General features: G+C 38.7%; 1 protein-coding gene across 2 annotated transcripts in view; it reads right to left on the bottom strand.

Annotated features, from left to right (window-relative positions):
- The window catches only part of LOC124723079, a 178,968-nt gene that overhangs the window by 62,300 nt on the left and 90,462 nt on the right, over nt 1–26,206 (bottom strand). For both annotated transcript variants that reach the window (XM_047248255.1, XM_047248256.1), the window contains exons 2-3: nt 6,172–6,341; nt 3,577–3,639 (exon numbers count right to left, since the gene is read on the bottom strand). In XM_047248255.1, the coding sequence (XP_047104211.1) occupies nt 3,577–3,639; nt 6,172–6,341 (233 nt within the window). The remainder of the gene's footprint in view (nt 1–3,576; nt 3,640–6,171; nt 6,342–26,206) is intronic.

The following is a 26,206-nucleotide window of genomic DNA, read 5'->3' as shown; positions in this document are numbered from 1 at the left end:
AGTCACTGGTGCAGAAGTGGTGGAGCATCCTCAGTGACTTGGCCAGCCTCGATCACTACTTGCATCACACTGAGATAATTATTGACTCATGTGCTGGGTCAACACGTCCACTTTAGCTGTCAGTGCATCATAGTCTACACACGATGCAGTTGTTCATGTGCTTGTGCACTGTATGGTTACCATATTGATGGGCGCCGCAGACATAGCATCTTGTACTTTATCCACCAGGTCCACCACTGCATCTGGAGAGATATCTAACTCAGATGCTATAATCCCCTTAATTGGAGACAGCAAACAGATACTCCAAATACACTCCTGGAAATGGAAAAAAGAACACATAGACACCGGTGTGTCAGACCCACCATACTTGCTCCGGACACTGCGAGAGGGCTGTACAAGCAATGATCACACGCACGGCACAGTGGACACACCAGGAACCGCGGTGTTGGCCGTCGAATGGCGCTAGCTGCGCAGCATTTGTGCACCGCCGCCGTCAGTGTCAGCCAGTTTGCCGTGGCATACGGAGCTCCATCGCAGTCTTTAACACTGGTAGCATGCCGCGACAGCGTGGACGTGAACCGTATGTGCAGTTGACGGACTTTGAGCGAGGGCGTATAGTGGGCATGCGGGAGGCCGGGTGGACGTACCGCCGAATTGCTCAACACGTGGGGCGTGAGGTCTCCACAATACATCGATGTTGTCGCCAGTGGTCGGGGGAAGGTGCACATGCCCGTCGACCTGGAACCGGACCGCAGCGACGCACGGATGCATGCCAAGACCGTAGGATCCTACGCAGTGCCGTAGGGGACCGCACCGCCACTTCCCACCAAATTAGGGACACTGTTGCTCCTGGGGTATCGGCAAGGACCATTCGCAACCGTCTCCATGAAGCTGGGCTACGGTCCTGCACACCGTTAGGCCGTCTTCCACTCACGCCCCAACATCATGCAGCCCGCCTCCAGTGGTGTCGCGACAGGCGTGAATGGAGGGACGAATGGAGACGTGTCGTCTTCAGCGATGAGAGTCGCTTCTGCCTTGGTGCCAATGATGGTCGTATGCATGTTTGGCGCCGTGCAGGTGAGCGCCACAATCAGGACTGCATACGACCGAGGCACACAGGGCCAACACCCGGCATCATGGTGTGGGGAGCGATCTCCTACACTGGCCGTACACCACTGGTGATCGTCGAGGGGACACTGAATAGTGCACGGTACGTCCAAACCGTCATCGAACCCATCGTTCTACCATTCCTAGACCGGCAAGGGAACTTGCTGTTCCAACAGGACAATGCACGTCCGCATGTATCCCGTGCCACCCAACGTGCTCTAGAAGGTGTAAGTCAACTACCCTGGCCAGCAAGATCTCCGGATCTGTCCCCCATTGAGCATGTTTGGGAATGGATGAAGCGTCGTCTCACGCGGTCTGCACGTCCAGCACGAACGCTGGTCCAACTGAGGCGCCAGGTGGAAATGGCATGGCAAGCCGTTCCACAGGACTGCATCCAGCATCTCTACGATCGTCTCCATGGGAGAATAGCAGCCTGCATTGCTGCGAAAGGTGGATATACACTGTACTAGTGCCGACATTGTGCATGCTCTGTTGCCTATGTCTATGTGCCTGTGGTTCTGTCAGTGTGATCATGTGATGTATCTGACCCCAGGAATGTGTCAATAAAGTTTCCCCTTCCTGGGACAATGAATTCACGGTGTTCTTATTTCAATTTCCAGGAGTGTAGTTCATAGCAGGCTGTCTGGATCTGTACCAGCATTGATCTTACTCTGCAGGTACTGCAGGTACTGGGATGGTTTGTGGTCCACAACGCCCTCTTGTGTTAAAACCTGATGGAGGCATTCTTCTAGTGAAGCTGATACTTTCTGATCAACTATGTCTTCAACCAGTCATATGAATTGCTTTCAGGTGGTGTGGTAATTACATCCTGCACCTCAGTGACATAGCAGTGGTCGAGTTGACTTATGACCAATGTGAACTTCACAGACTCCGCAGTGATACCCAAGTAGAAGAAGCTAGTTTCAACTTGTGTGAATCAGAGGCCTGGATTGTGAGACCAGAAGGGCAGCAATCATGCTGTGTGTCTTAACACAGGGGGATTCATCACTACCAAGCATTCCATCATCTCACAAATTACCTTTGATAGTAACATGTCAAATTCATGCATTATGCAGGCAGATCATTTTGGGGTCATCACTTTAGCCATTGAGCTGTGATCCTGCCAATCCAACTGTAAATCTCACATAGAGTTATGATTAATTTGTACAAATGACACCTTCATTCTGAAGTAATAATAACTTTGTTCATTGTTGAAACTGGACAAAACAGTGAAACTCGTGAGCATCATGAATGCAGATATATGTGCTAGTCAGGAATGAACAAAACTGCTCTGTTTACCATAATTAAAATGACCCAAGACAATGATAATTCTTTGTTGAAGAAAGAGTGTACACAAAACATAAAACTTATAGGCCTGAGAATAAACAGAACATAGGAAACATAATAGGAATTCTGCACTCCTGGAAGCTAGCGCAAAAATTGTTTTAACAGCACAAAGTTTATAAACATAAAAATCACACCACACATGCATCACACTGCACATACAGCGCTGACAGCCATGATAACTACACATCATAACTACATAGTATCAAAACTATGGCCCAACTTTTTGCATGGGGTCAACTGCTCGGGGCTGATATCTTGCAGGGGCACTTTTTTCTCCACAAAATATGAGGCCATGTTCCCCTGTCAGTAGTATCATAAAGTTGGAATTTAAATTTATACTGTGTGTAGCTCACAATACAAATGAAGACAACAATGAGAGATTCCCCAGTTATTTAATTATTAGCATTTAAAGACAAATATTTTTATTAGTACCAGTACTTCACATAGTGGCTACACTTATTTGTGCATTCCCTACATCATCAATAAATTGCTGCAATAGCCTCTTTAGTTACCTACTCATGTATCCACATCACTAGCATTGCAAATATAATGGAAGCTGTTTATTATTGTTAAACTGAAGCAGAAATGACATGATTTTCTTAGAATTGTCAGAATTTGAAAGGCCACATTTTTTCCACTAGGAAATTCTTGTGGTTAAAAGACTTGATGAAACAATTATAATCATACACATTGTCACAATAACAGAAAACCAGGATGGGATACAAACAATTACAAATTATGTTATGGTGACAACTACTCATCTTTTAGTGAAACATATTAGTAATGGGAAGACCGGTACAAAATGCTGAACAATGTAACTAAAGTTTCCAACTTTCATTCTTATACAGAATGCAGTACACTCACATATAATGCAAATTAGGTTTGGGTGAATGTGCTCATGCATACATGCATGTGCCTGCATGTGCACATGCTCCATTTGTATGTTTGCAATCACTCACAGCTTTAGGCAGATCAATATAAATAATGTACATTTATAAGTACCTTTATGTACACTTAATAATATTCGCTAAGTAGTTCTAAAGAGTTTCTAATACAAATAACTGGTGCTAAGGAGGAAAAGTTCCCTGCCATTTAAGGACTTCAGTGCAGTGTTTTGCTTACCAGGTATTCGTAACGATTCTTCCTACTTGCCAAACACATCACAATTAATCCAGTGACAATGAGCTGGAAAGAAATAAGAGAGGAAGCTTGTTTTAGTTGTATTGCATTATGCATGAAGTGATATTCCTGTTATTTTAAATGTGATGTAACCAGTCACGTAAAATTTAATGAATTATTGTTCTCCACAGTGAAAGAACCTACCAACAAAAATAAACATCAAGAAATTGATGTATGATTGAATCAATACACACTTTCTGTGTGTACTTTCCACTAATCATAATCAAGTGACAAAAATGGTATAAATAAATTATCACTAAATTCTCAGTTCATATGAAAAAATAGCTCAATCTTAATTATATGTTTTGGCCATGGACACTTGCAGCCACTACTAAAACATTAGGTTATCTAACAAAAAAGTAATTAAATCATTTGCATAAAGAAACATAACTGTAGCCAGTATTTCAGATTATAGGTTCAATCTGCGAAATGTACCAAAAAATAATAACCTAGAAGTTTCTGAGACTTAATTTCTCATCTTATATTCTGTTTCTTTGTCTTTTCTCATGTTATTTAATCATTTTCACATGGAGAGATGTCCCACCTGAAGAATCTCAACTATACTGGTTATTGCAGTATAATACTTTTGGCAGCACTTCAGTTTGCTATCCATAAAAATTTTCCTTTAGTTGTCATCATAGTTTTTGAAAATGTATGTTAAAGCATTGAGTAATTTGCTTTTTGTTAGTGTTAAATACAAGGAAGGCATCTCATTGCAACTGAAGACTTGAAAAACAAGTTAATACGTTTTCCTGTTATATGGGAACATCCAGCTGTCAAGACATAAGTAATGCTTACTATAATATGTTTTCCAAATAAAATCCCACCAGCAGAACATATTTAAGTGTTAACATTCTTGTGTTGCTGCAAATAAATAATTCTGTGAAATGCTATGCTTTTGTAATATGCTTCTTCTTTATTTTGTAATGTTTGTCAAAAGAACTGCTCTCAGATCTCATACTATCAAAATAAAATGAGAACAAAAAGGAAAGGCGTAACTAGTTTTGGTAAATGATAAAAATCCAGGACATGTGGAATTAGTACTAAATAAAACAGGACCTCAGAATGTGGTGTGAATACATTGTGTGTTCACTAGTTACAAAAATTGTTCCTCAAAATGTGTTTTCCATGGAACTGTAGATGAACATGGACATTCAACACTGTTGAGAAAATCAAGATTTGAATTTTTAAAAATTTTTTTGTGAACTGAAGTATCTAACATACGCTGAGGTGACAAAATTCATGGGATAGCGACATGTACATATTCAGGTGGTGATAGTGTAATGTACACAAGGTATAAAAGGGTAGTGCATTGGCAGAGATGTCATTTGTACTCAGCTAATTCATGTGAAAAGGCTTCCCATGTCATTATGGCCATGCAACAGGAATTAGCAGACTTTGAACACAGAATGGTAATTGGACCTAGATGGATGGGATATTCCACTTTGGTATTCATTAAGAAATTCAATTTTCTGAGATTCACAGTGTCAACTGTGTGCCAAGAATACCAAATTTCAGGCATTACCTCTGACCATGGACAACACACAGTCCAACAGCCTTCACTTAATGACCAAGAGCAGCAGCACTTTCACAGAGTTATCAGTTATTCACACAACACTGTGTGAAAAAACCACAGAAATCAATGTGGGACATATGACAAACTTATCTGTTAGGACAATGTGACAAAATTTGCTATTAATGGGCTATGACAGCAGAAAACTGACACGACATGACATTTCCTGCACTGCCCCACCTCGGTTCATGACCATGTCATTGGACCCTTGATGACTGAAAACTATGGCCTGGTCAGATGAGTTCCAATTTCAGTTGGTAAGAACTGATGGTACAGTTTGAGTGTGGTACAGACCCTTGACCACAGACCCAAGTTGCCAACAAGGCACTGTATGAGCTGGTGGTGACTCCATAATGGTTTGGGCTGTATTTACATGTAATGGACTGCGTCCTCTAGTCCAACTGAATGAATCATTGACTGGAAATGATTATGTTTGTCTACTTGGAGACCATTCACAGTCACTCATTGACTTCACATTCTCAAACAACAGTTTCGTGTCACCAGGTCACAATTGTTTGTGATCGGTTTGGGGAACATTCTGGTCAATTTGAGTGAATGGTTTGACCACCCAGATCATCCAACATGAATACCATCAGTCATTTATGGGACATAATCGAGAGGTCACATTGTGCACATCATCCTGCAATGGCAACACTTTTACAATTATGTATGGCTGTAGAGGTTGCATGGCATAATATATCTGCAGGGAACTTCCAACAACTTGTTGAGTCCATGACACACTGAGCTGCTGCACTACACTGGGCAAAAGGAAATCCATCATGATAATAGGAGGTATCTCATGACTTTTGTCACCTCAGTCTAAATTGTCTCTACAAACTGTGTTCATACGTTATTTTTTAGTTTAAAATTTTATTTATTAGTGAAATTCTTCCACTCATATGTTATGATCAAACTGGAGCCATGTGACAGATAAAAATTTATATACACATTCAATTACATCTTACCATAGTTGCTGGTACATAAGTTGGTACAGTCTCAAAGTAATTCAGTGAAGAAGTGTATGATCGTAGCATGAAGTATACTGTGAGAAACAGTATTCCCAAGAGTACAGACAGTCCTCCACATGCTGTGCAGAGGAAAACATATTTTCGGAGCCAGCAGGAATGTGGCAGAGCTGAAACAGAGCAGAAAATATTTAGCTTTATTCATAGTTGTAAACTACAGAGATGAAGGCATTTAATTGACTATTTAAAATGTGAATGTAATGAAATTGTTTCTCAGTTTATCAATTTTCTCAGCTGACAATTTAAAAACAAATTTTATAATACATAGACATAAATGGAGCCTGTGATCCAATTCTTTCTCTATCCAAATACATCTAAATTAATTCTGGGCCTGCTTATCAACAAGACTGATGAATGACTTGACAGTGGGTTATGATCAGTGATATGATCCATACCACATGCCTCTAAGTTCTGTATAGTGTGAATCCCAATGACCTCACTGGTCATGGTCACTTCATAAATAATCATTACATTTTAGGCTAAGCAAGAATGTAAAATGTTGGAAACTCTGCAATTGATACTAGGTCATACGAATGATACAACATGAGAAGATGCCATTAGATCACAAGTGGCAGCTTGTTACCATTGACACAGTCTGGAAATCAGGCTGATTTTATGTCCTTTTGCCAACCTAATCAACTCATGGTGAACGGAATTCCGTTGTGAGGTATTAACACTTACAGGTCCTATACTGGAAGATGTTTAATGTATAGTATCATCAGAGTCTCACAGGCTGCAAGCCTGCAAATGCTAGCTGCCACAGAAGTATCTGAGGTCAAATCATGGCTTTCGCATTGTTTTGCCTATCTAACAACACTGTTCTCTACAATGGATGGCTCAGAAACTGAATCCCAGTGCAGTTTCCTACCAATGTGTAAGGACTATTGTACATTATGTCAAATTTTGTAGTGTTCCTTGTTAGGCCCACTTTGGGCAAGCCATTTATGAGATGATAGCTTTATTAAGCAGCCAAGGGAGATAATTTACATTAATTATATCTGTTCATTACAAACAGTGCACTAAAATGCAACAAACTGCACACAAGAAAAATATAGGGTTAGGTGTGGTAGCTGCATGAAAGCAATTAAAGTACATGAATTACCAACTTTGGACCACAGCTAAGTTGATGGTATTGGTAGTGGTTGTTGTTTTGCAGTTGTCACTTCAAGGACAGGTTTGAGGCCTCATCACACACCAATCTATCCTGTGCAAGGCTCTTCATCTGTGCACAACTACTGCAACTTACAACCATTTGAACCTCCTTGCTGTTGTCGAGCCTTAATACCCATCTAGAATTTTTACCCTCCACACTTCCCTCCATTACCAAACTGACGATTCCATGATACCTATCAAACTGATTCCCTATTTTAGTCAAGCTCTGTCATTTTTTTTTCCTCCCCAATTTCGTTCAGTATCTTCTCATCTAATCTTCAGCACTCCCCTGTTATACCACATTTCACTTTTTTTTTTAGACTGAACTGTTCATCATCCACGCTTCACTTCCATACTAGGCTGCACTCCAGACAAATACCTCTAGAAAAGACCTCCTAACATTTATATTTGATTTTAACACATTTCACTTTTTCAGAAATGCTTTCCTTGCTATTGCCAGTTTGGACTTTATATCCTCCCTACTTTGGTCATCATTAGTTATTTTTCTGCACAAATAACAAAACTAACCTACTACTATTAGTGTCTCATTTACTAAAATAATTCCCTCACCATCACCTCATTTAATCTGACTATATTCCATTACTCTTGTTTTGCTTTTGTTCATGTTCATCTTATAACCTTTAACCAAAATGCTGCCTATTCTGTTCAGCTATTCTTCCGAGGCATTTGCTGTCTCTGACAGAACTTTGTGTTATTGGCAAATCTCAAAATTTTAAATTCTTCTCCCTGAATTTTAAGTCCTGTTACAAATTTCTCCTTGGTTTCCTTCATAGCTTGCTCAATGTACACATCAAATAACATCAGGCACAGTCTGCAGCCAATAATAGAAAAAGGTGGATTATTCTCCATGATCTTATACCACTCTTGCTGCTAATATTAATTAGTTTTTTCTTTTAGAAACCGTTTTCATTAATAATGCATATAGACACAGCAACGTATAAGGATCTACAGGAAATTACGAAATTTGCATTTCATTACATTTTGTTATACACAGTATAATTTACAGTCTGTTGATGTCAATAGTGTAAGGAGTTCATACAGGAACATTTTATTTAAAGAAATAATCATCACAATTCTATCCTGATGGAAACTGTTTTAAAATTGACTTCGTTTATTTGAAAGCTCTTATTCTTCTCATTCAAGCAAATGTTTTACAATTTCTAAAAACTTAATATTCCAAAAGTTACTCATATTCAAAATGTTTGTTTTCCAGAATATCCTGATTTTAAAAAACTTTCCAAAATCCACTGGTATAATTTTGTAGCCCTGATTTTTCTACTTCAAAAAATGTATACTCTTATTGAAACAATCTGACAGTTTATAAATTATTCCAGTTAGAAAATTTCACTAATGGCAGGCCTTGTCTGGAAAATGCTTGGCAAATCTTGGGAACCCCTGAGCATATTAAAACTTCCCTGTAGTAAAGTAGTACCATTTTTAATTTATACAGATTCTGATTAAATAAATCTATTGTATCTTTGAAACTTTCTCTTTGTGTGTTTTTTTATGTTTATGTCTGAAATTAAATGGTACAGTCCTTTCCCTTCTCAGGGTTTCTGTAATATGTGCATCTTTTTATTCCTGGCATATAAGCAACATTGACACAGCTACTGTATAGTAGCAGCTGAAACTGACAACTGTAAACAACAAACGTGCATTAGACCAAGCAGCTTTGGGGATATAGAAGTATGTAAGTTACTATATTTTGCGTATTTTTGTTCACTGATGTCTTATGGGATAATATTGTATGGCAACTCCTCACTTAGGCTAAAAGTATTCATCACACAAAAGAAGATATTATGTGTGGAGTTCATACACATACATCTTGCAGGTGTCCCTCTAATCCTAGAACACTGAAAGGTGGGGGGGGATGTTACATTGCTACTAAACTATCATAAAGTTTACTACTCCACATTTTATTAAAGGTAGTCAATTTATTGGTTATTTGTTAGCTAATTACCAGTATGAGAACTCCAAATTAAGTACAAAATGCCGTGTTACACTCTACTGCATTTGTAAATTTTGTGAGGGTTTAATAATGAGGATTAAGCAGCTGGGAATATTAACCATGACCTCACAGTACATTTATTCACTTATATAATCTGTTATCAACAATCCATCTGTCCGCCCCGGTAGCTGAGTGGTCAGCGTGACGGATTGCCGTCCTCTGGGCTCCGCTCAGGGACTGGGTGTTGTGTTGTGATCATCATCATTTCATCCCCATCCGGCGTGCAGGTCGCCCAATGTGGCGCCGAATGTAATAAGACCTGCGATATGGCGGCCGGACCTGCCCCGCGAGGGGCCTCCCGGCCAATGACGCCAAACGCTCATTTCCATTCCATTTCCAACAATCCATCTGAGTTTGAGAGTAATAAAGATATTCGTATTTACAGCACTAGAGGGAAAAATGATCTGCATTACCCTTTACTGAATCTAGCTCTGCCACAGAAAGCAACAAATATGCAGTTATTAAACTCTTTGACAATATACCCATGGACATAAAATGTCTGGCAGATAGCAAAAATATCTTCGAATGTAGATTAAAGGGTTTTCTACTTAACAACTCCTTCTATACCATAGAAGAATTCTTGAGTAGAGATAATCACTTATAACAATACCATAAATGGCCAGTATGCAACAATATAATAATTATTGTTTATTTTTTACTTAGTTGCATGTACGTGTTCTATGTTTGTTCTGTTGACACATTCCACATCATAACATTTATCGTGAATTTGATCTATGGAACAAGTACTATAACTAAGTGACTGAGCAGGCAGCATTCAATATTGGATATGCAGCCACAATATGTCAACAATGTTGTATCGCAAATTGCAATGGAGCAATGTCTATAAATCAAGTGCTCAATATATTCTTTGAAGCAGAGAAAAATGTGCACAAACTTTGACAGGCACACTTTGACTCCAAAACAAAAACAATGATGAATGGCTGCCTGCCATGACTTGGCTGAAATGCAAGCTGTGAGCAACTCTATTCTGTAAAAAAGCATCACAGGTGACAAGACCTGGTGTTATCAACACCAACCTACCAAAGTATGACAAAGTGCAGAAATTCACATGAAGCATCAATGCTTTGAAGTCATAACTGACATTGAAGCCAATGTGATATGCAAGTTGAACAGTATCCCTAAGAAGGACTTTTCTGACAGTTTCACATGATGGTATGAATGTTCTGTTTGTTGTAGTCAACTGAGGGGAGACTACATAGAATGTCTAAAATGTTATAGTTGCCATCTTAACTGTTCTCTGATTTTTCTATTAATCCAGTCTTGAAACTTTTTGGGTCAACTGGGGTTTTCAGACATCATCCATAAAACCACAGTCAGTGGCTAGCGAGCATTCAGTATGTAAAAATAATTTAGTTGTCGTAAGTCATGATTGTGGAGTTATAGCGTAAAGTGTAGAGATTGGACTAAAAATATTGAAACACAGTGAGAAATGCATCCTTGAACATAAATGCAGATGCTAGCCAAGCCTGCATGTCATGCTGTTGTATTTGTCCATGAATGGCATCTGTGCAAGGCCCTCAATACACTGCAAGTGTCAGTCATGGTCAGAACAGTGTTCTGTGTTGTTGTCAGTACATTATGTCAGAGCTAAGTAAACTCAAACGTGGGAAAATAGTTGGTGATAGTATGATGAGTGTTTCTGTAACCAAGGGAGCTGGAGTGTTTGGTGTTTCAAGAGACACTGTATCAAAGTTTTATACTGCATAAAGGGCAAGTGGAAATAAATCATCTGCTAAGTCACAGTGAGGACAAAAGCGTATGTTGAATGATCATGAGGGAAGATCATTGAAGGAGACTGTGGCGAATAGCTCAGGACTGGTTTTGTGAGCACGAAAATGAACTCTCACATCTCCCCTGGGCACCACAGTCACCAGATCTTTGTGGTCTACTTTAGAGAGAAGGGTGCACGATCGCTATTTAGCTTCATCATCACTGCCTAAAGTTGTCACTATTTTTCAGGACAAATGGTATGATATTCTCTTAAAAACCATACAGGACCTGTATTATCCATTCCGAGGTGACTGGAAGCTGTTTTGAATGCCAAGGGTTTTCCTACATGACAACAGGCATGGTAATGTGTTGTGGCTGTGGTGTTCGCATATTTTTGTCCACTTATTGAAGTATGCTACTTCACTGTGTTGCCATTTGAGAAATTGTGTTAAACTTCTCACAGATTATGTGAAGTGCTGACCTGTGAGTATTACAGTTGCAAACTGTGTGTTGGTCTTAAGGTAGCATGATTGACTGCGTGCAAGTACCCTATTTTAGTCATCCAGTAAGTGAGAATGGCGACAACGGCCGTACCGCAGAGGTAACACCGGTTCCGGTTAGATTACCAAAGTTAAGCTCTATCACGCTGGGCTAGGGAGCTGGATGTGTGACCATCTGGTCTGCCAAGTGCTGTTGGCAAGCGGGGTGCACTCAGTCCTTGTGAGGCAAACTGAGGAGCTACTTGACTGAAAGTAGCGGCGCTGGTCTCGTAAACTGACATACAGCTGGGAGAGTAGTGTGCTGACCACATGCCCCTCCATATGATGCATGTGGGCTGAGGATAACATGGCAGCCAGTCGGTATCACTGAGTCTTCATAATAATAATAATAATAATAATAATAATAATAATAGCTTTATTCAACACAAGACACAAATACAGACATTAGACCATTCTTGCATAGACCGCCAAATAACCCACAAGTCGAAACAACAATAAAAACTATCAACACAATCATACACAACAAAATAAATGAAAACACAACTATGGAAGAGTTACAGCTACTGGTTTATATAGGAGTACTCACTACACTAAATATACACACTAGGCAGAGATCAGAACCAACCAACACACAGAAGAAACCCACAAAACCAGCATGGTAACACAGGCTACAGATCAGAATAGAAAAACTGAGAAAAGACATCAGACAGCTAACACAATTTATAAGAAATGAAATGTCAGAAAAAAAAAAAACGAAAAAGGTTAGGTAGAATCTCACAACAAGAAGTGATAGAGCAATTAGATGAAAAGAAGCAGAAATTACAAGCATTGGCCAAATGACTTAGAAGATACAAAAAAAGTGAAAATAGAAGGAAACAAAACCAAACATTCAACACAAACCAAAAGAAATTTTACCAGACAATAAATAACACACACATTAAAATAGACAATCCACCAAACATAACAGACATGGAACACTTCTGGAGCAACATATGGTCAAATCTGGTACAACATAACAGGCATGCACGGTGGATACAAGCAGAAACAGATACATACAAGATGATACCACAAATGCCTGAAGTGATAATTTTACAACATGAAGTCACCCAAGCAATTAATTCTATTCACAACTGGAAAGCCCCTGTGAAAGATAAAATAGCAAATTTCTGGCTAAAGAAATTCACCTCAACACATTCACATCTAACTAAATTATTTAACAGTTACATTGCAGACCCATACACATTCCCTGATACACTTACACATGGAATAACTTATCTGAAACCTAAAGATCAAGCAGACACAGCAAACCCAGCTAAATATCGCCCCGTAACATGCCTACCAACAATATACAAAATATTAACTTCAGTCATTACACAGAAATTAATGACACCTACAACACAGAACAAAATTATAAATGAAGAACAAAAAGGCTGTTGCAAAGGAGCATGAGGATGTAAAGAGCAACTGATAATAGATGCAGAGGTGACATATCAAGCTAAAACTAAACAAAGGTCGCTACACTATGCATACATTGATTACCAAAAAGCTTTTGATAGTGTACCCCACTCATGGTTACTACAAATATTGGAAATATACAAAGTAGATCCTAAATTGATACAGTTCCTAAACATAGTAATGAAAAATTGAAAAACCACACTTAATATCCAAACAAATTCAAATAATATCACATCACAGCCAATACAGATTAAGCGTAGAATATACCAAAGAGACTCATTAAGTCCTTTCTGGTTCTGCCTTGCTCTGAACCCACTATCCAACATGCTAAATAATACAAATTATGGATAAAATATTACTGGAACATACCCACACAAAATCACACATCTGCTATACATGGATGATCTAAAACTACTGGCAGCAACAAATCAACAACTCAACCAATTACTAAAGATAACAGAAGTATTCAGCAATGATATAAATATGGCTTTTGGAACAGACAAATGTAAGAAAAATAGCATAGTCAAGGGAAAACACACTAAACAAGAAGATTACATATTGGATAACCACAGCGACTGCATAGAAGCGATGGAAAAAACAGATACCTATAAATATCTAGGATACAGACAAAAAATAGGAATAGATAATACAAATATTAAAGAAGAACTAAAAGAAAAATATAGACAAAGACTAACAAAAATACTGAAAACAGAATTGACAGCAAGAAACAAGACAAAAGCTATAAATACTTATGCTATACCAATATTGACCTACTCATTTGGAGTAGTGAAATGGAGTAACACAGACCTAGAAGCACTCAATACACTTACACGATCACAATGCCACAAATATAGAATACATCACATACATTCAGCAACTGAAAGATTCACATTAAGCAGAAAGGAAGGAGGAAGGGCATTTATCGACATAAAAAACCTACATTATGGACAGGTAGACAATTTAAGAAAATTCTTTATAGAATGAACAGAAACTAGCAAAATACACAAAGCAATCACTCATATAAATACATCGGCTACACCACTGCAATTTCATAACCACTTCTACAACCCTTTAGATCACATAACATCAACAGATACAAAGAAAGTAAACTGGAAAAAGAAAACACTACATGGCTAGCACCCGTATCATCTAACACAGCCACACATAGATCAAGACACATCCAACACATGGCTAAGAAAAGGCAATATATACAGTGAGATGGAAGGATTCATGATTGCAATACAGGATCAAACAATAAACACCAGATATTATAGCAAGCATATTATTAAGGATCCCAATACCACAACAGATAAAAGCAGACTTTGCAAACAACAAATAGAAACAGTAGATCACATCACAAGTGGATGTGCAATACTAGCAAATACAGAATACCCCAGAAGACATGACAATGTAGCAAAAATAATACATCAACAGCTTGCCTTACAACATAAACTTATAAAACAACATGTTCCCACATACAAGTATGCACCACAAAATGTACTGGAGAACGATGAATACAAATTATACTGGAACAGAACCATTATAACAGATAAAACAACACCACATAACAAACCTGACATCATACTCACCAATAAAAAGAAGAAATTAACACAACTAATCGAAATATCCATACCCAATACAACAAATATACAAAAGAAAACAGGAGAAAAAATTGAAAAATACATCCAACTGGCTGAGGAAGTCAAGGACATGTGGCATCAGGATAAAGTTGACATTATACCAATTATACTATCAACTACAGGAGTCATACCACACAATATCCACCAGTACATCAATGCAATACAGCTACATCCAAACTTATATATACAACTACAGAAATCTGTAATTATTGACACCTGTTCAATTACCCGAAAGTTCCTAAATGCAATGTAACATATACCGTACAGTTAAAAGGAAGTCACGCTTGATCAAGGTCAGCGTCACCTTCCATTTTTAACCAGACATAACGTCTGAGACAAGAAAGAAATAATAATAGCTTTATTCAACATCGAATGGTACACTGCACATGTACAAAGAAACAGTAATGATTAAAGTTATTTGTACAATACACAAGACACATTCTTCTGAATGCATCATTAATTTACAACAAAATTACAATAAGATGTTTACTAATTTCTATTCACATGATTTCACAAAGCATTTGTTGTTCTTCATATAAGTATGGTACCTTTCTAATGTGTAGAAAGTGTGTTTTACTAAAAATTTCTTAAGCTGATGTTTCAGTTTAATTGTAGGAAGAGCCATGACTGCACTAGGCAGTGCATTAGCTAATTTTATACCTGCATACTGAGGCCCCTTTTCATAAAGTGCTGTTCTGTGGCTGCCAATGTAAAATCTTTCCTTATTTCTAGTATTGTATTGGTGGAAATATGAATAAGTGTTTGGGTGCAGTCTTTTCACAAGCAATATGGCTTTTAGAATGTATGTGTTTATAATAGTTAACACCTCTGTTTTTGGAAACAAGTTGCCACAAGACTCCCTACATTTTGCCCCACAGATTATTCTCACACCCCTTTTTTGATAAATGGGTAGCTTATCTAGATTAGCTTCGGTTGTTGCCCCCCAAATTTCAATACTGTAGTTCAAGTGAGAGGAGAAAAGAGCATGGTATGCAATTTTTAGGACTACAGTGTCTTTATAGAACTTGTTAATAGTACTGATTGCAAATATATTTTTTGACAACTTAGTTGCTAGGAAGTCAATATGTGTGTCCAATTTCAGGTTGCTTTGGATTGTTACAACAAGGAATTTTACACTAGGCTCTTTCTTTACCAATTCGTTGCCAATGTATAATTTAATTTCATTATCCAAACTACTTCTGTTAAACTACATCAAACATGTTTTACTGGTGCTTACATTTAAGTGGCTTTCATTAAAAAACTGAGCAATTTCTTTTGTCACATTTTTACACTTGGCCTCTAGTTCATTACATGATTCCTTTTTACACACAATGGACATGTCATTGGCATAAAGAACAATTTTGGAATTTATAGTACAGTATTTAATATCATTTACATAGATCAAGAACAGAAGGTGGCCCAACAACGAGCCCTGGCACACGCCATATTTTATGCAAGTGATCTCTGATTTGTAGACACCACTGTCCGTTTTAAGCAGAACAAACTGTTTTCTATTGCTCACATAACACTTTATTAGGTCATAATCAGCGCCTCTAATGCCCATGTTCCATAGCTTGTCTCATAGCATGTCAACATTCACACAATCAAAGGCTTTTTCCAGGTCTAGGCATACACGTGCCGCACGTTCCTTGCTTTCGATACCCCCTAACACCTCTTCAATTAGTTGAGCTGCTGCAGTGCTAGTTGATTTACCTTTTAGGAATCCATTTTGATTTTCAAACATCAGGTTGTGTTTGTTAAGAAAGTTTCTAATCCTCTTGTATATAACTATCTCAACTATTTTGGAAAAGACAGGAAGGATTGAGACTGGTCTGTAGTTTTCTATTTTGTTGTTGTCACTTTTCTTAAAAATGGGTGTTACCTGTGCTATTTTTAGTCTGTCTGGAAAGGTGCCTGATTCTATTATATTGCTGACTGCTACAAACAGGGGTACAGACACATTTTGGCTACAGGCTTTTAAAACATTAATATTTAGGCCATCATGCCCAGCTGAATTAGAGGGTTTTAGAGAGCTAATGGTGCCCATTATTTCTGCACAGTTTGTGGGGGCTAGTTATCTACTATGGTCACATGTATTACCTTTAAAACTTTAGTGCATGTTTTTATGTTTGTCATTTATGGCTTCCCCTACAGAAGAAAAATATTCATTAAAAATATTTACAATTTCCAGTTGGTCTTTTATGAGCATGCCATTGTGGTTAATAGTAAAGTCCATACAGGATTTCTCATTGAAGGTTCTAAAACTGTTTATGACTGCCCAGATGCCAGCAGTTACGTTGTGTGAGTTTTGAAGTTTATTTGCAACATAGTTGCTCCTGGACTGTGTGACTAAGTCCTTATAGTGTGCTTGATATATTTTGAAGGCTTCCTTTAGCTCAGGAAGCTCAGCATTGCACTATGGAGTAGTTTTAATTTTTCCCTAGCTTTACCCAAATATTTTTGTTTATATTTTTTGTTTGTTTCATTTTTGTGATTACAACTGGGCATGTGGTATCAAGGCAGTAATAGAAGTCAGCAGCAAAGCTATCATATGAAAAACTATTATTTTCAAACCATTTTATATGTGCTAGCATGCAGTTCAGTCTATTTATGTTGTCATTATACATTATTCTTTTAGTTCCAAATTGTTGCTTTGTGGTGACAGTGGGGGCCTCATGGAGCTCCAATTTAAACTGTACTGCATGACCTGTTCAGGCAGAGTTTAGTTTTAGTAACTGAGAACCAGAGCGCTTAGCGACTTCCAAAAAACTGTACACATAGTATTGAACGCTTATGAAACTTTTTCTCACTGACATCCGCCGTAAAATGATGAAAGAAGTTTATCGCTTACTACATTTTCTCTGTTCATGCCGTGCAACTTTAGCATCAGACATGACGGAAAGTTATTACTTCTTTACTACCGTCTACACTCACAACACTACTTTAAAGATGGCGCCTAGTGTAGATCGGGAGTATGTTAGTTCCGTACAAAAGTCAAAAAATAACGAGGAAAAGTGTTCGATATGCAACAAATTCTGTGTGTATTATGACAGTACATGTATGCCATGTTATATTATCGCAAAAGCAGACGCCAAAAAAAAACCTGGTAACAGGAAAATGTTATAATCAGGCATCTCATCCAGCAAGTACTTCGACTCATTCGTGGGAAATGGTGAACTCTGATACAACATGCCATTGCAAGAAACGTGTTGTAAAAGGTATAATGTGCTTAAATTGTAAAACGGTTTTTCATTATTCGTGTGTTAATGTCAGTCCTAAAAGGAAACTATGGTTCTGCAATAGCTGTTTCAAAGGCGACTTAGGCCAAAAACCTAATATGAGAAACACCAAAGACGAAGTTATCAGTGCTCTACTGGAAGAGTTTTCAGTTATAAAACATCACGAACACGAACAGTATGAAAAAGAAGCAAAGAGGCTTAGCGTTTTACCTCAAGATACTGTAACTTTTGTTAATAACAGTTCTGTTGTTTATGTTTGTAGAAAGTGCGGGAAAAACACAAACAGTGGTGTAACCTGTTGCGAGTGCGAAAGAAAACATCAGTCTAAAACTCCCGTCCATGTTCCAAAACTTTACATTTTAGGCGATAGCCACAGCCGCGGTATTGTCTCACGCATAAATAAAGCTTCAAATGTGAAATCGATGAGCTTTGTAAAGTCTGGGGCGCCCCTCTCAGAAATAAGAAAATTAGTTTTTTCTGAAGAAATAAAAAAGCTGTCTTCGAAAGATTTTGTTGTCCTCTTCGGTGGATCTAATGACATTTATCAAAATGATACATCTAAAGCCTGTTGCGAATTAAACAAGTGTTTATCTGAACTAAGTCATACAAACGTTATCCTCGTAAATATACCACAAAGGTACGACTTGATGTCCTGGTCGTGTGTAAACAAGGAAATTAGTGCCGCCAATGAACTTTTTTCCAGTATATGCAAACAATATAGAAATGTTTCTGTTGTTAATATTAATACCATTGGACGCAGATTGCACACTACTCACGGGCTGCACTTAAATGGCCTTGGAAAGCAACTTGTTACATTAAAGCTAATGGAAATTATTCAGAGACTGCAATACTTACCAACAACATCATCAGTGGTACCTGTATCATCATCACAGAAAGTATCTCTAGGAGTGACTAATGCAGAATCATATACAGTAACAGAAAATGCAGCAGAAGTACCTAAAGAAGCAATACTAACAGAAGTAGAATCAACAGCAGCGTCAGAAGAACCACGTTCAGTAACAGCAGAAGTAACTCCTCCAGCATTAGAACGAGCTCCTACAGCAGTAACACCATCTCCCTCACCAGCAGTAACAGCACAAACTACTTCACCAGAAATAGCAGAAGAAACACCATCAGCAACAGCAGAAGCAACTCCTCCAGCAGTAGAACTAGTTCCTATAGCAGCAGCACCATCTCCCACACCAGCAGTAGTAGAACCAACTCCTTTACCAGTAATAGCAGAAACAACTCTTCCACCAGCAGCAACTAAACCAACTTCACCAACAGTAGAAACAGTACAAGCTCCTCCTCCATCACCTTCAAGAGTAGCAGAAAAGAATAGACCTGTCACAGTAAGTAAAGTATCATATTTGTCTCATGATGAAGTGATACCAAATGATTTGGGAAAACATGTTCCTATAAAACTTGTGGACAGTAAAGTGAAACAAACTTCCAACCGTGTTTCAAACAGACCCAAAAAATTACCTAAGAGAAATGAAGATTTTTTATGGTTTATCCCAAGGAAGTCCAACCGCCACCTAATATAGATTCCAGGGCTGAAAAACAATTAAATGTTCTCCATTGCCCAATAATACTGTACTCCTCCCCGCCTGTGACAGTAACTCTATCTTATTTCTGCACTTAAATGTCAGGTCTCTGAAAAATAAAGCTGATGAGCTTGGTGTACTATTAAAAAGTAACAAACGAATGATTTTATGTATAAACGAACATTGGTTAAAGGAAGAGGATATAATACCGTATGTACCATCAGGTTTCAGATTAGCTACATACTTCTGCAGACTCAGTGAATCCTATGGGGGTTCATCCATATATATTAGCAATGATGTAGACCTAAAGTTTTCTGTTCTTGAAGTTAGTGACCTATGCACTAAAGGTGTTTTTGAAGCAGCTGCTTTTATTATACCTAGTATACAGCTCATAACTGTGTCTTTATATCACACTCCTGAAAGTAATGTAGAACAATTTATAGAACGTTTAGAAAAACTTGTGATCAGTATACAAAAATATACTAAATACAAAATTTTAATCTTTGGGGATCTAAAGATAGACATTAGGAAAATGACAGCCAGAAATGTTAATTTAGTAAACATGTTAAGATCCTATAATCTCTTTTGTGCTAATGAAAGTCCTACAAGGCACTCTTCCTGTCTTGACAATCTAATAACAAATGTATACAAATGTGATTTTGAGCTAGGCTTACTTAATGTCGGTTACCTGTCAGACCATAGAGGTATATGGGTATCACTTTTTTGTCAACTCTGCCAATCTTAGCCTTCCAACCCATAGCAACCAGAATTCCAATTTAACACATACACCTACTTCTCACCCCATATCTGGCAGAAATTTTCAACAAAACATAACAAACATAGTGTCAGCTTGTAAATGGAGAGAAATACAAGTAACTTATATAATTAAAGCAACCTCTAAATTAGGATACTCTAGATCTGAAGATGTGTATGACCTGTCAAACTATGTAATTAAAAAAGTTGTAGATCTCATAACATACCCTCTTGCATACTGATAAACTGGATGCTCTCGAGTGGACACTTTCCAGAATGTCTCAAAAAAACAGTTGTCATACCATTATACAAAAAGGGTGACAAGTCCTGTATCAATAATTATAGACCAATTTCACTTGTGCCTATTCTCTCAAAAATAATAGAACATTGCATAATGCAGCAAATATGCATACACCTATCAGACAATAATATATTAAATGATTCTCAGTATGGATTCAGGTCAAACTTATCAACAGTCAAAGCAGTTGAAAACCTTATCTCTTTTGTACTAAGCGCATTTGAGTCAGAATTATCTGCTGAAGACATTCTAATTGACTTGAGTAAGGCTTTCGACTCAGTTAACCACAAATTATTATTAGATAAACTGTGTTGCTATGGAATCAAACACTTGGAACTCTCACTAATTGAATCATACCTCAGCAATAGAAAACAAATAGTAAAGCATAATGACCAACAGTCACAGACTTTAAGTATAAAACGAGGTGTTCCTCAGGGCTCAGTGCTTGGCCCTCTACTATTTATATTGTTTGTAAATGACTTTCCGAACAACTTACCCTGTAAATCTATCCTCTATGCTGATGACACAACATTAGCTAATTCTGGAAAGGATATAAACATATTGAAGGAGGAAAGTGAAGAGTGTCTCAAAATATCTAATATCTGGTTTAAAGCTGATGACTTATCTATGAACCATGAAAAGACTGTCAAGATAATCTTCAGTTTATCAAACAGTAACATGGAGTTATCATCTGTTAAACTACTAGGAATACACATTGACTCAAAATTAACTTGGGACACACATACAGATTATGTATGTCGAAAGCTATCACGAGTTATCTACCTACTAGCCAAACTACACACACGTGTTACACAAGATCTATTGCTTCAGTCATACTATGCCTTCTTTCATTGCCATCTACAATATGGCATTCTTTTATGGGGTAACTCTCCAGGAGCCAAAAAAATTTTCACTTGGCAGAAGAAAGCAATTAGACGTTTGTACGGAATCACTGACAACAAGACCTCATGCAGACCTTATTTTAGAGACTTAAAAATTCTCGCAGTCCCATCTCTTTACATATATTGTTGCCTATTAAACATAAAAGAAAACTTAAACCTCTACACTATAAGGAAATCAGTTCATCAACACAATACTTGACAAACAAATATGATTGATATACCCACAACCAGGCTTCAGAAAACCCAATCTAGCTATGAATACATACGCATAAAATTATTCAACACTTTACCCATACAGGCTCAATTGGTTTCAATGGATATTTTCAAAACTAAAACCAAAGTGTGGATGAAGAAAAATACTTTCTACAGTGTAGAAGAATTTCAGAATAGTTGTAAAGATGATCTAATTTATTGATAAACTAAGGCTTACTGTTATGTATAGTTATGGATGTAGAGGCAGCTAGCTATAAGCGAATAGGGTACAACACTATCTTTTTTTTTCCATGTAATATTTTTGCTATATGAAACATAATGTACAAATAGCTATAATACTTCTGACAACATTGATTGCATGTTAATGCTGATAAATTATGGCTTACTGTTATGTATGGATCTAGGTGTAGAGGCTGTTGTAAGCTAATAGTTTACAACATTGCTATATTTTTACTATGTAATATTTTGGTATGTAAAACATAAGGTACAAATAGCTGTAACTCTTCTGACGACATCGATTGCATGTAGGTGCTGAAAGATGGATAAAATAAATAAATAAATAAACACAATTTGTAGACAAGTACCACTAAATGTACCTGCAAAATTAAATCACCGTACGATATACAGTTCAGGAGATAGGATGTCATAGATATTTAGACGCGCGGAAACTAGCTTTTGCTTAGAAATAGTGCGCAGTAGAAGTTCAGCATCAGGCATGACGTTTTAATGTATTACTTCTTTACTGAAAACTCTATTGGCATCTCACTTTGCAGAAAGTATTCCACATATGAGTAAATGTACCTGCAAAATTATATCACTGTGTGACACGTAGTAAGGAGATGTCACGTCATTAGCAATGAGCTCAGTGGAAAACTGCTTTTGCTTAAAATGGAGTGCAAATTACCCAGACCACATTCATCCAGTATTTCAAATTGAGAGTAGATAGGGACTTCCAACAAACCTTAAGCATACTTTCAAAGCTTTTCTAAAGCTATCCTCACCTACACGCTTAAGGCCAAATATTTAATACATGAACTCATTTGTAAAGCAGTCAGACCTATGAAACTTTTTTATGCACGGGAGTTCGCTTCTTTACGGTATCGTGGGTTTACTGGTATCTTTCACTCTGTTAGATACCCTTTACAAAATTATATATTACATCTTGGTCTGAAGTGTGTAAACCAGACAATTAATATCCTTTCATCACAAACGTGTTTGAAAAACCATAACACACTACTGGCCATTAAAATTGCTACACCACGAAGATGACGTGCTACAGACGCGAAATTTAACCGACAGGAAGAAGATGCTGTGATATGCAAATGATTAGCTTTCCAGAGCATCCACACAAAGTTGGTGCCGGTGGCGACACATTTCTCATACACAAACAGCAGCTGACCGGCGTTGCCTGGTGAAACGTTGTTGTAATGCCTCGTGTAAGCAGGAGAAATGCGTACCATCACGTTTCCGACTTTGATTGAGGTCGGATTGTAGCCTATCGCGATTGCGGTTTATCGTATCGCGACAGCAGCTGGTCCCGGCGGAGGTTCGAGTCCTCCCTCGGGCATGGGTGTGTGTGTTTGTTCTTAGGATAATTTACATTTCAGCAGGATAATGCACGACCGCATGTTGCAGGTCCTGTACGGGCCTTTCTGGATACAGAAAATGTTCGACTGCTGCGCTGGCCAGCACATTCTCTAGATCTCTCACCAATTGAAAACGTCTGGTCAATGGTGGCCGAGCAACTGGCTCGTCACAATACGTCAGTCACTACTCATGATGAACTGTGGTATCGTGTTGAAGCTGCATGGGCAGCTGTACCTGTACACTCTATCCAAGCTCTGTTTGACTCAATGCCCAGGCGTATCAAGGCCGTTATTACGGCCAGAGGTGGTTGTTCTGGGTACTGATTTCTCAGGATCTATGCACCCAAATTGCGTGAAAATGTAATCACATGTCAGTTTTAGTATAATATAATTGTCCAATGAATACCCGTTTATCATCTGCATTTCTTCTTGGTGTAGCAATTTTAATGGCCAGTAGTGTATGTCCATTTACTTATTAATCATCCCAGGGTGGTTATCCTGCAAGTTACTTATTGACGACTGAGAGGCAAACAGTGCTTTAGTGCTTGTCTTTACCAGGTTGTGTGTGTCTGGTGTAGTGGTGTCAAGCGACTGTCGGCTTTCAAGCAGTCCACGTGAGACGGCTGCACCTCCACATGCTGGATGTTGCATGCATGTGGCTGTGGTGGGTTGGTCCGGACCAGGCGTTTGATACCAATGACTCTGTCATCACCGGCGAAGTACGTGACCCTACAGCAGGTGTTTAAGTGTCTATCATCAAGCATCACAACGAAATGTCTCCCAGTTGGAGCATACAGACACTTCTTGTCTCCCCTAAGCTTCTACAAAATTTTGCCCTGGAGGTTTCTTTATTTTTGTTTGGTGAACTCATAACGTCGTGCCACCAATAGAATTATTTGGTAGTAACTTTCCTTGCTCCTGAGTAACGCTCTCTTTTGTCGCACCATAAAACACACATTTTCCAATGATTGTTCCCCTTGCACTCTTTACAGAGCAGTCTTTAGTTTGCAGATCCTCCCTCAGTCATGCATACTGTTGGATCGTAATGTCAGTGGCCCCTGGAGTGTCCACTGTGCACTATCTTCGCTGACTTTGCGAAGCTCCAATGCGTAGGGTCACTCTCACAGGTACAGTGGCACATGGTGAGACGCACAGTGCGACCTTGTCTGGCAACGTACATTTTTTCATTGCGTCTTAGGGCTTCCTATTCGACAGACTCATGAGGTCAATTGTTCACACTACCAAGAATTCTGTGTAAAATGTGGGCGACAATAGTGCCTTGCTGCTGTATCATCATAGTTGTTCCCACTCTTATCAATTGACAACTCGCTTGGAACATGTGTAAGTCAATAGTACGAGGGTAATCCCAAAAGTAAGGTCTCCTATTTTTTATAAGTGCATAGACCTGTTTATTTCTACAATGGTTTACATCAGTTTTCAGCTTGAACATTTAGATATTTTTCGACATAATCACCATTTCTGTCGATGCATTTTTGTAGAAGCTGTGGCATGTCATACCATCTCGCCGCCATGCTGTTCAGAAAGCTATGAACCTGAATGATATTTTCACTCTGCAGCGGAGTGTGCGCTGATATGAAACTTCCTGGCAGATTAAAACTGTGTGCCGGACCGAGACTCGAACTCGGGACCTTTGCCTTGCCCGCGAAAGGCAAAGGTCCCGAGTTCGAGTCTCGGTCTGGCACACAGTTTTAATCTGCCAGGAAGTTTCATATCAGCACACACTCCGCTGCAGAGTGAAAATCTCATTCTGGAAACATCCCCGAGGCTGTGGCTAAGCCATGTCTCCGCAATATCCTTTCTTCCAGGAGTGCTAGTTCTGCAAGGTTCGCAGAAGAGCTTCTGTGAAGTTTGGAAGGTAGGAGACGAGGTACTGGCAGAAGTGGAGCTGTGAGGACGGGGCGTGAGTCGTGCTTGGGTAGCTCAGTTGGTAGAGCACTTGCCCGCGAAAGGCAAAGGTCCCGAGTTCCTGTCTCGGTCCGGCACACAGTTGTGATCTGCCAGGAAGTTTCAGTTATGAACCTCTTCTTTCACATCGCCGTCGGAGCTGAATCGCTTTGCGGCCAAATGTTCTGTTAACCTAGGGAACAGGTGATAGTCAATGGGCGCCAAATCAGGACTATAGGGTGCGTGGGTGATTGTGTTCCACTGAAACTGTTGCAGGAGAGCGTTGTCATGGAGAATGTGTACGCCGTTGCCCATCATTCCTCTTCTTCGGTTCTGAATTGCCCGTTTGAGTTTTTCAGAGTCTCACAGTACCTGTCAGCGTTAATTGTGGTCCCAGTGGGCATAAAGTCGACCAACAATACCCCTTTCCCATCCCAAAAAACGTTGTCATGACTTTACCGGCAGACTGTGTTTGTTTGAATTTCCGCGGCTTTGGCGAAGAAGGATGCCGCCACTGGCGTGATTGTTGCTTGGTCTCAGGTGTTAAGGTGTATGCCCAGGTTTCGTCACCCGTGACAACTGAGTCCAGAAACAGCATGGCGACGAGCTGGTATGGCTTGGGCATTCAAAAACTGCCACAGCGTCTACAAAAATGCATCGACAGAAGTGGTGATTATGTCGAAAAATAGCTAAATGTTCGAGCTGTAAACTGATGTAAACCATTGTAGAAATAAACAGATCTATGTACTTATAAAAAAATAGGAGACCTTACTTTTGGGATTACCCTCGTATTAGACCCAGGTAAACCATGCCTAGGTTGTTTTAAATTTGACTGTATGTGATACCAGTACATCAGCCACATTAATTAATATTGTCACCCACCATATTAGTTCCCTGTCATTGTCACAGGCCTTGGGAAAGTTAGTAGAATATAGATATCACCATATTCTGCTGAAGAAAGTCTTCTCAGTATACACCACCTACAAGCATGTTCAAAAATGGTTCAAATGGCTCTGAGCACTATG

Source organism: Schistocerca piceifrons, chromosome X (genome assembly GCF_021461385.2).
Source record: "Schistocerca piceifrons isolate TAMUIC-IGC-003096 chromosome X, iqSchPice1.1, whole genome shotgun sequence".
NCBI lineage: Eukaryota > Metazoa > Arthropoda > Insecta > Orthoptera > Acrididae > Schistocerca > Schistocerca piceifrons.
Note: the sequence above shows the minus strand (reverse complement) of the source record. Positions and strands in the feature narration are given on the sequence as shown.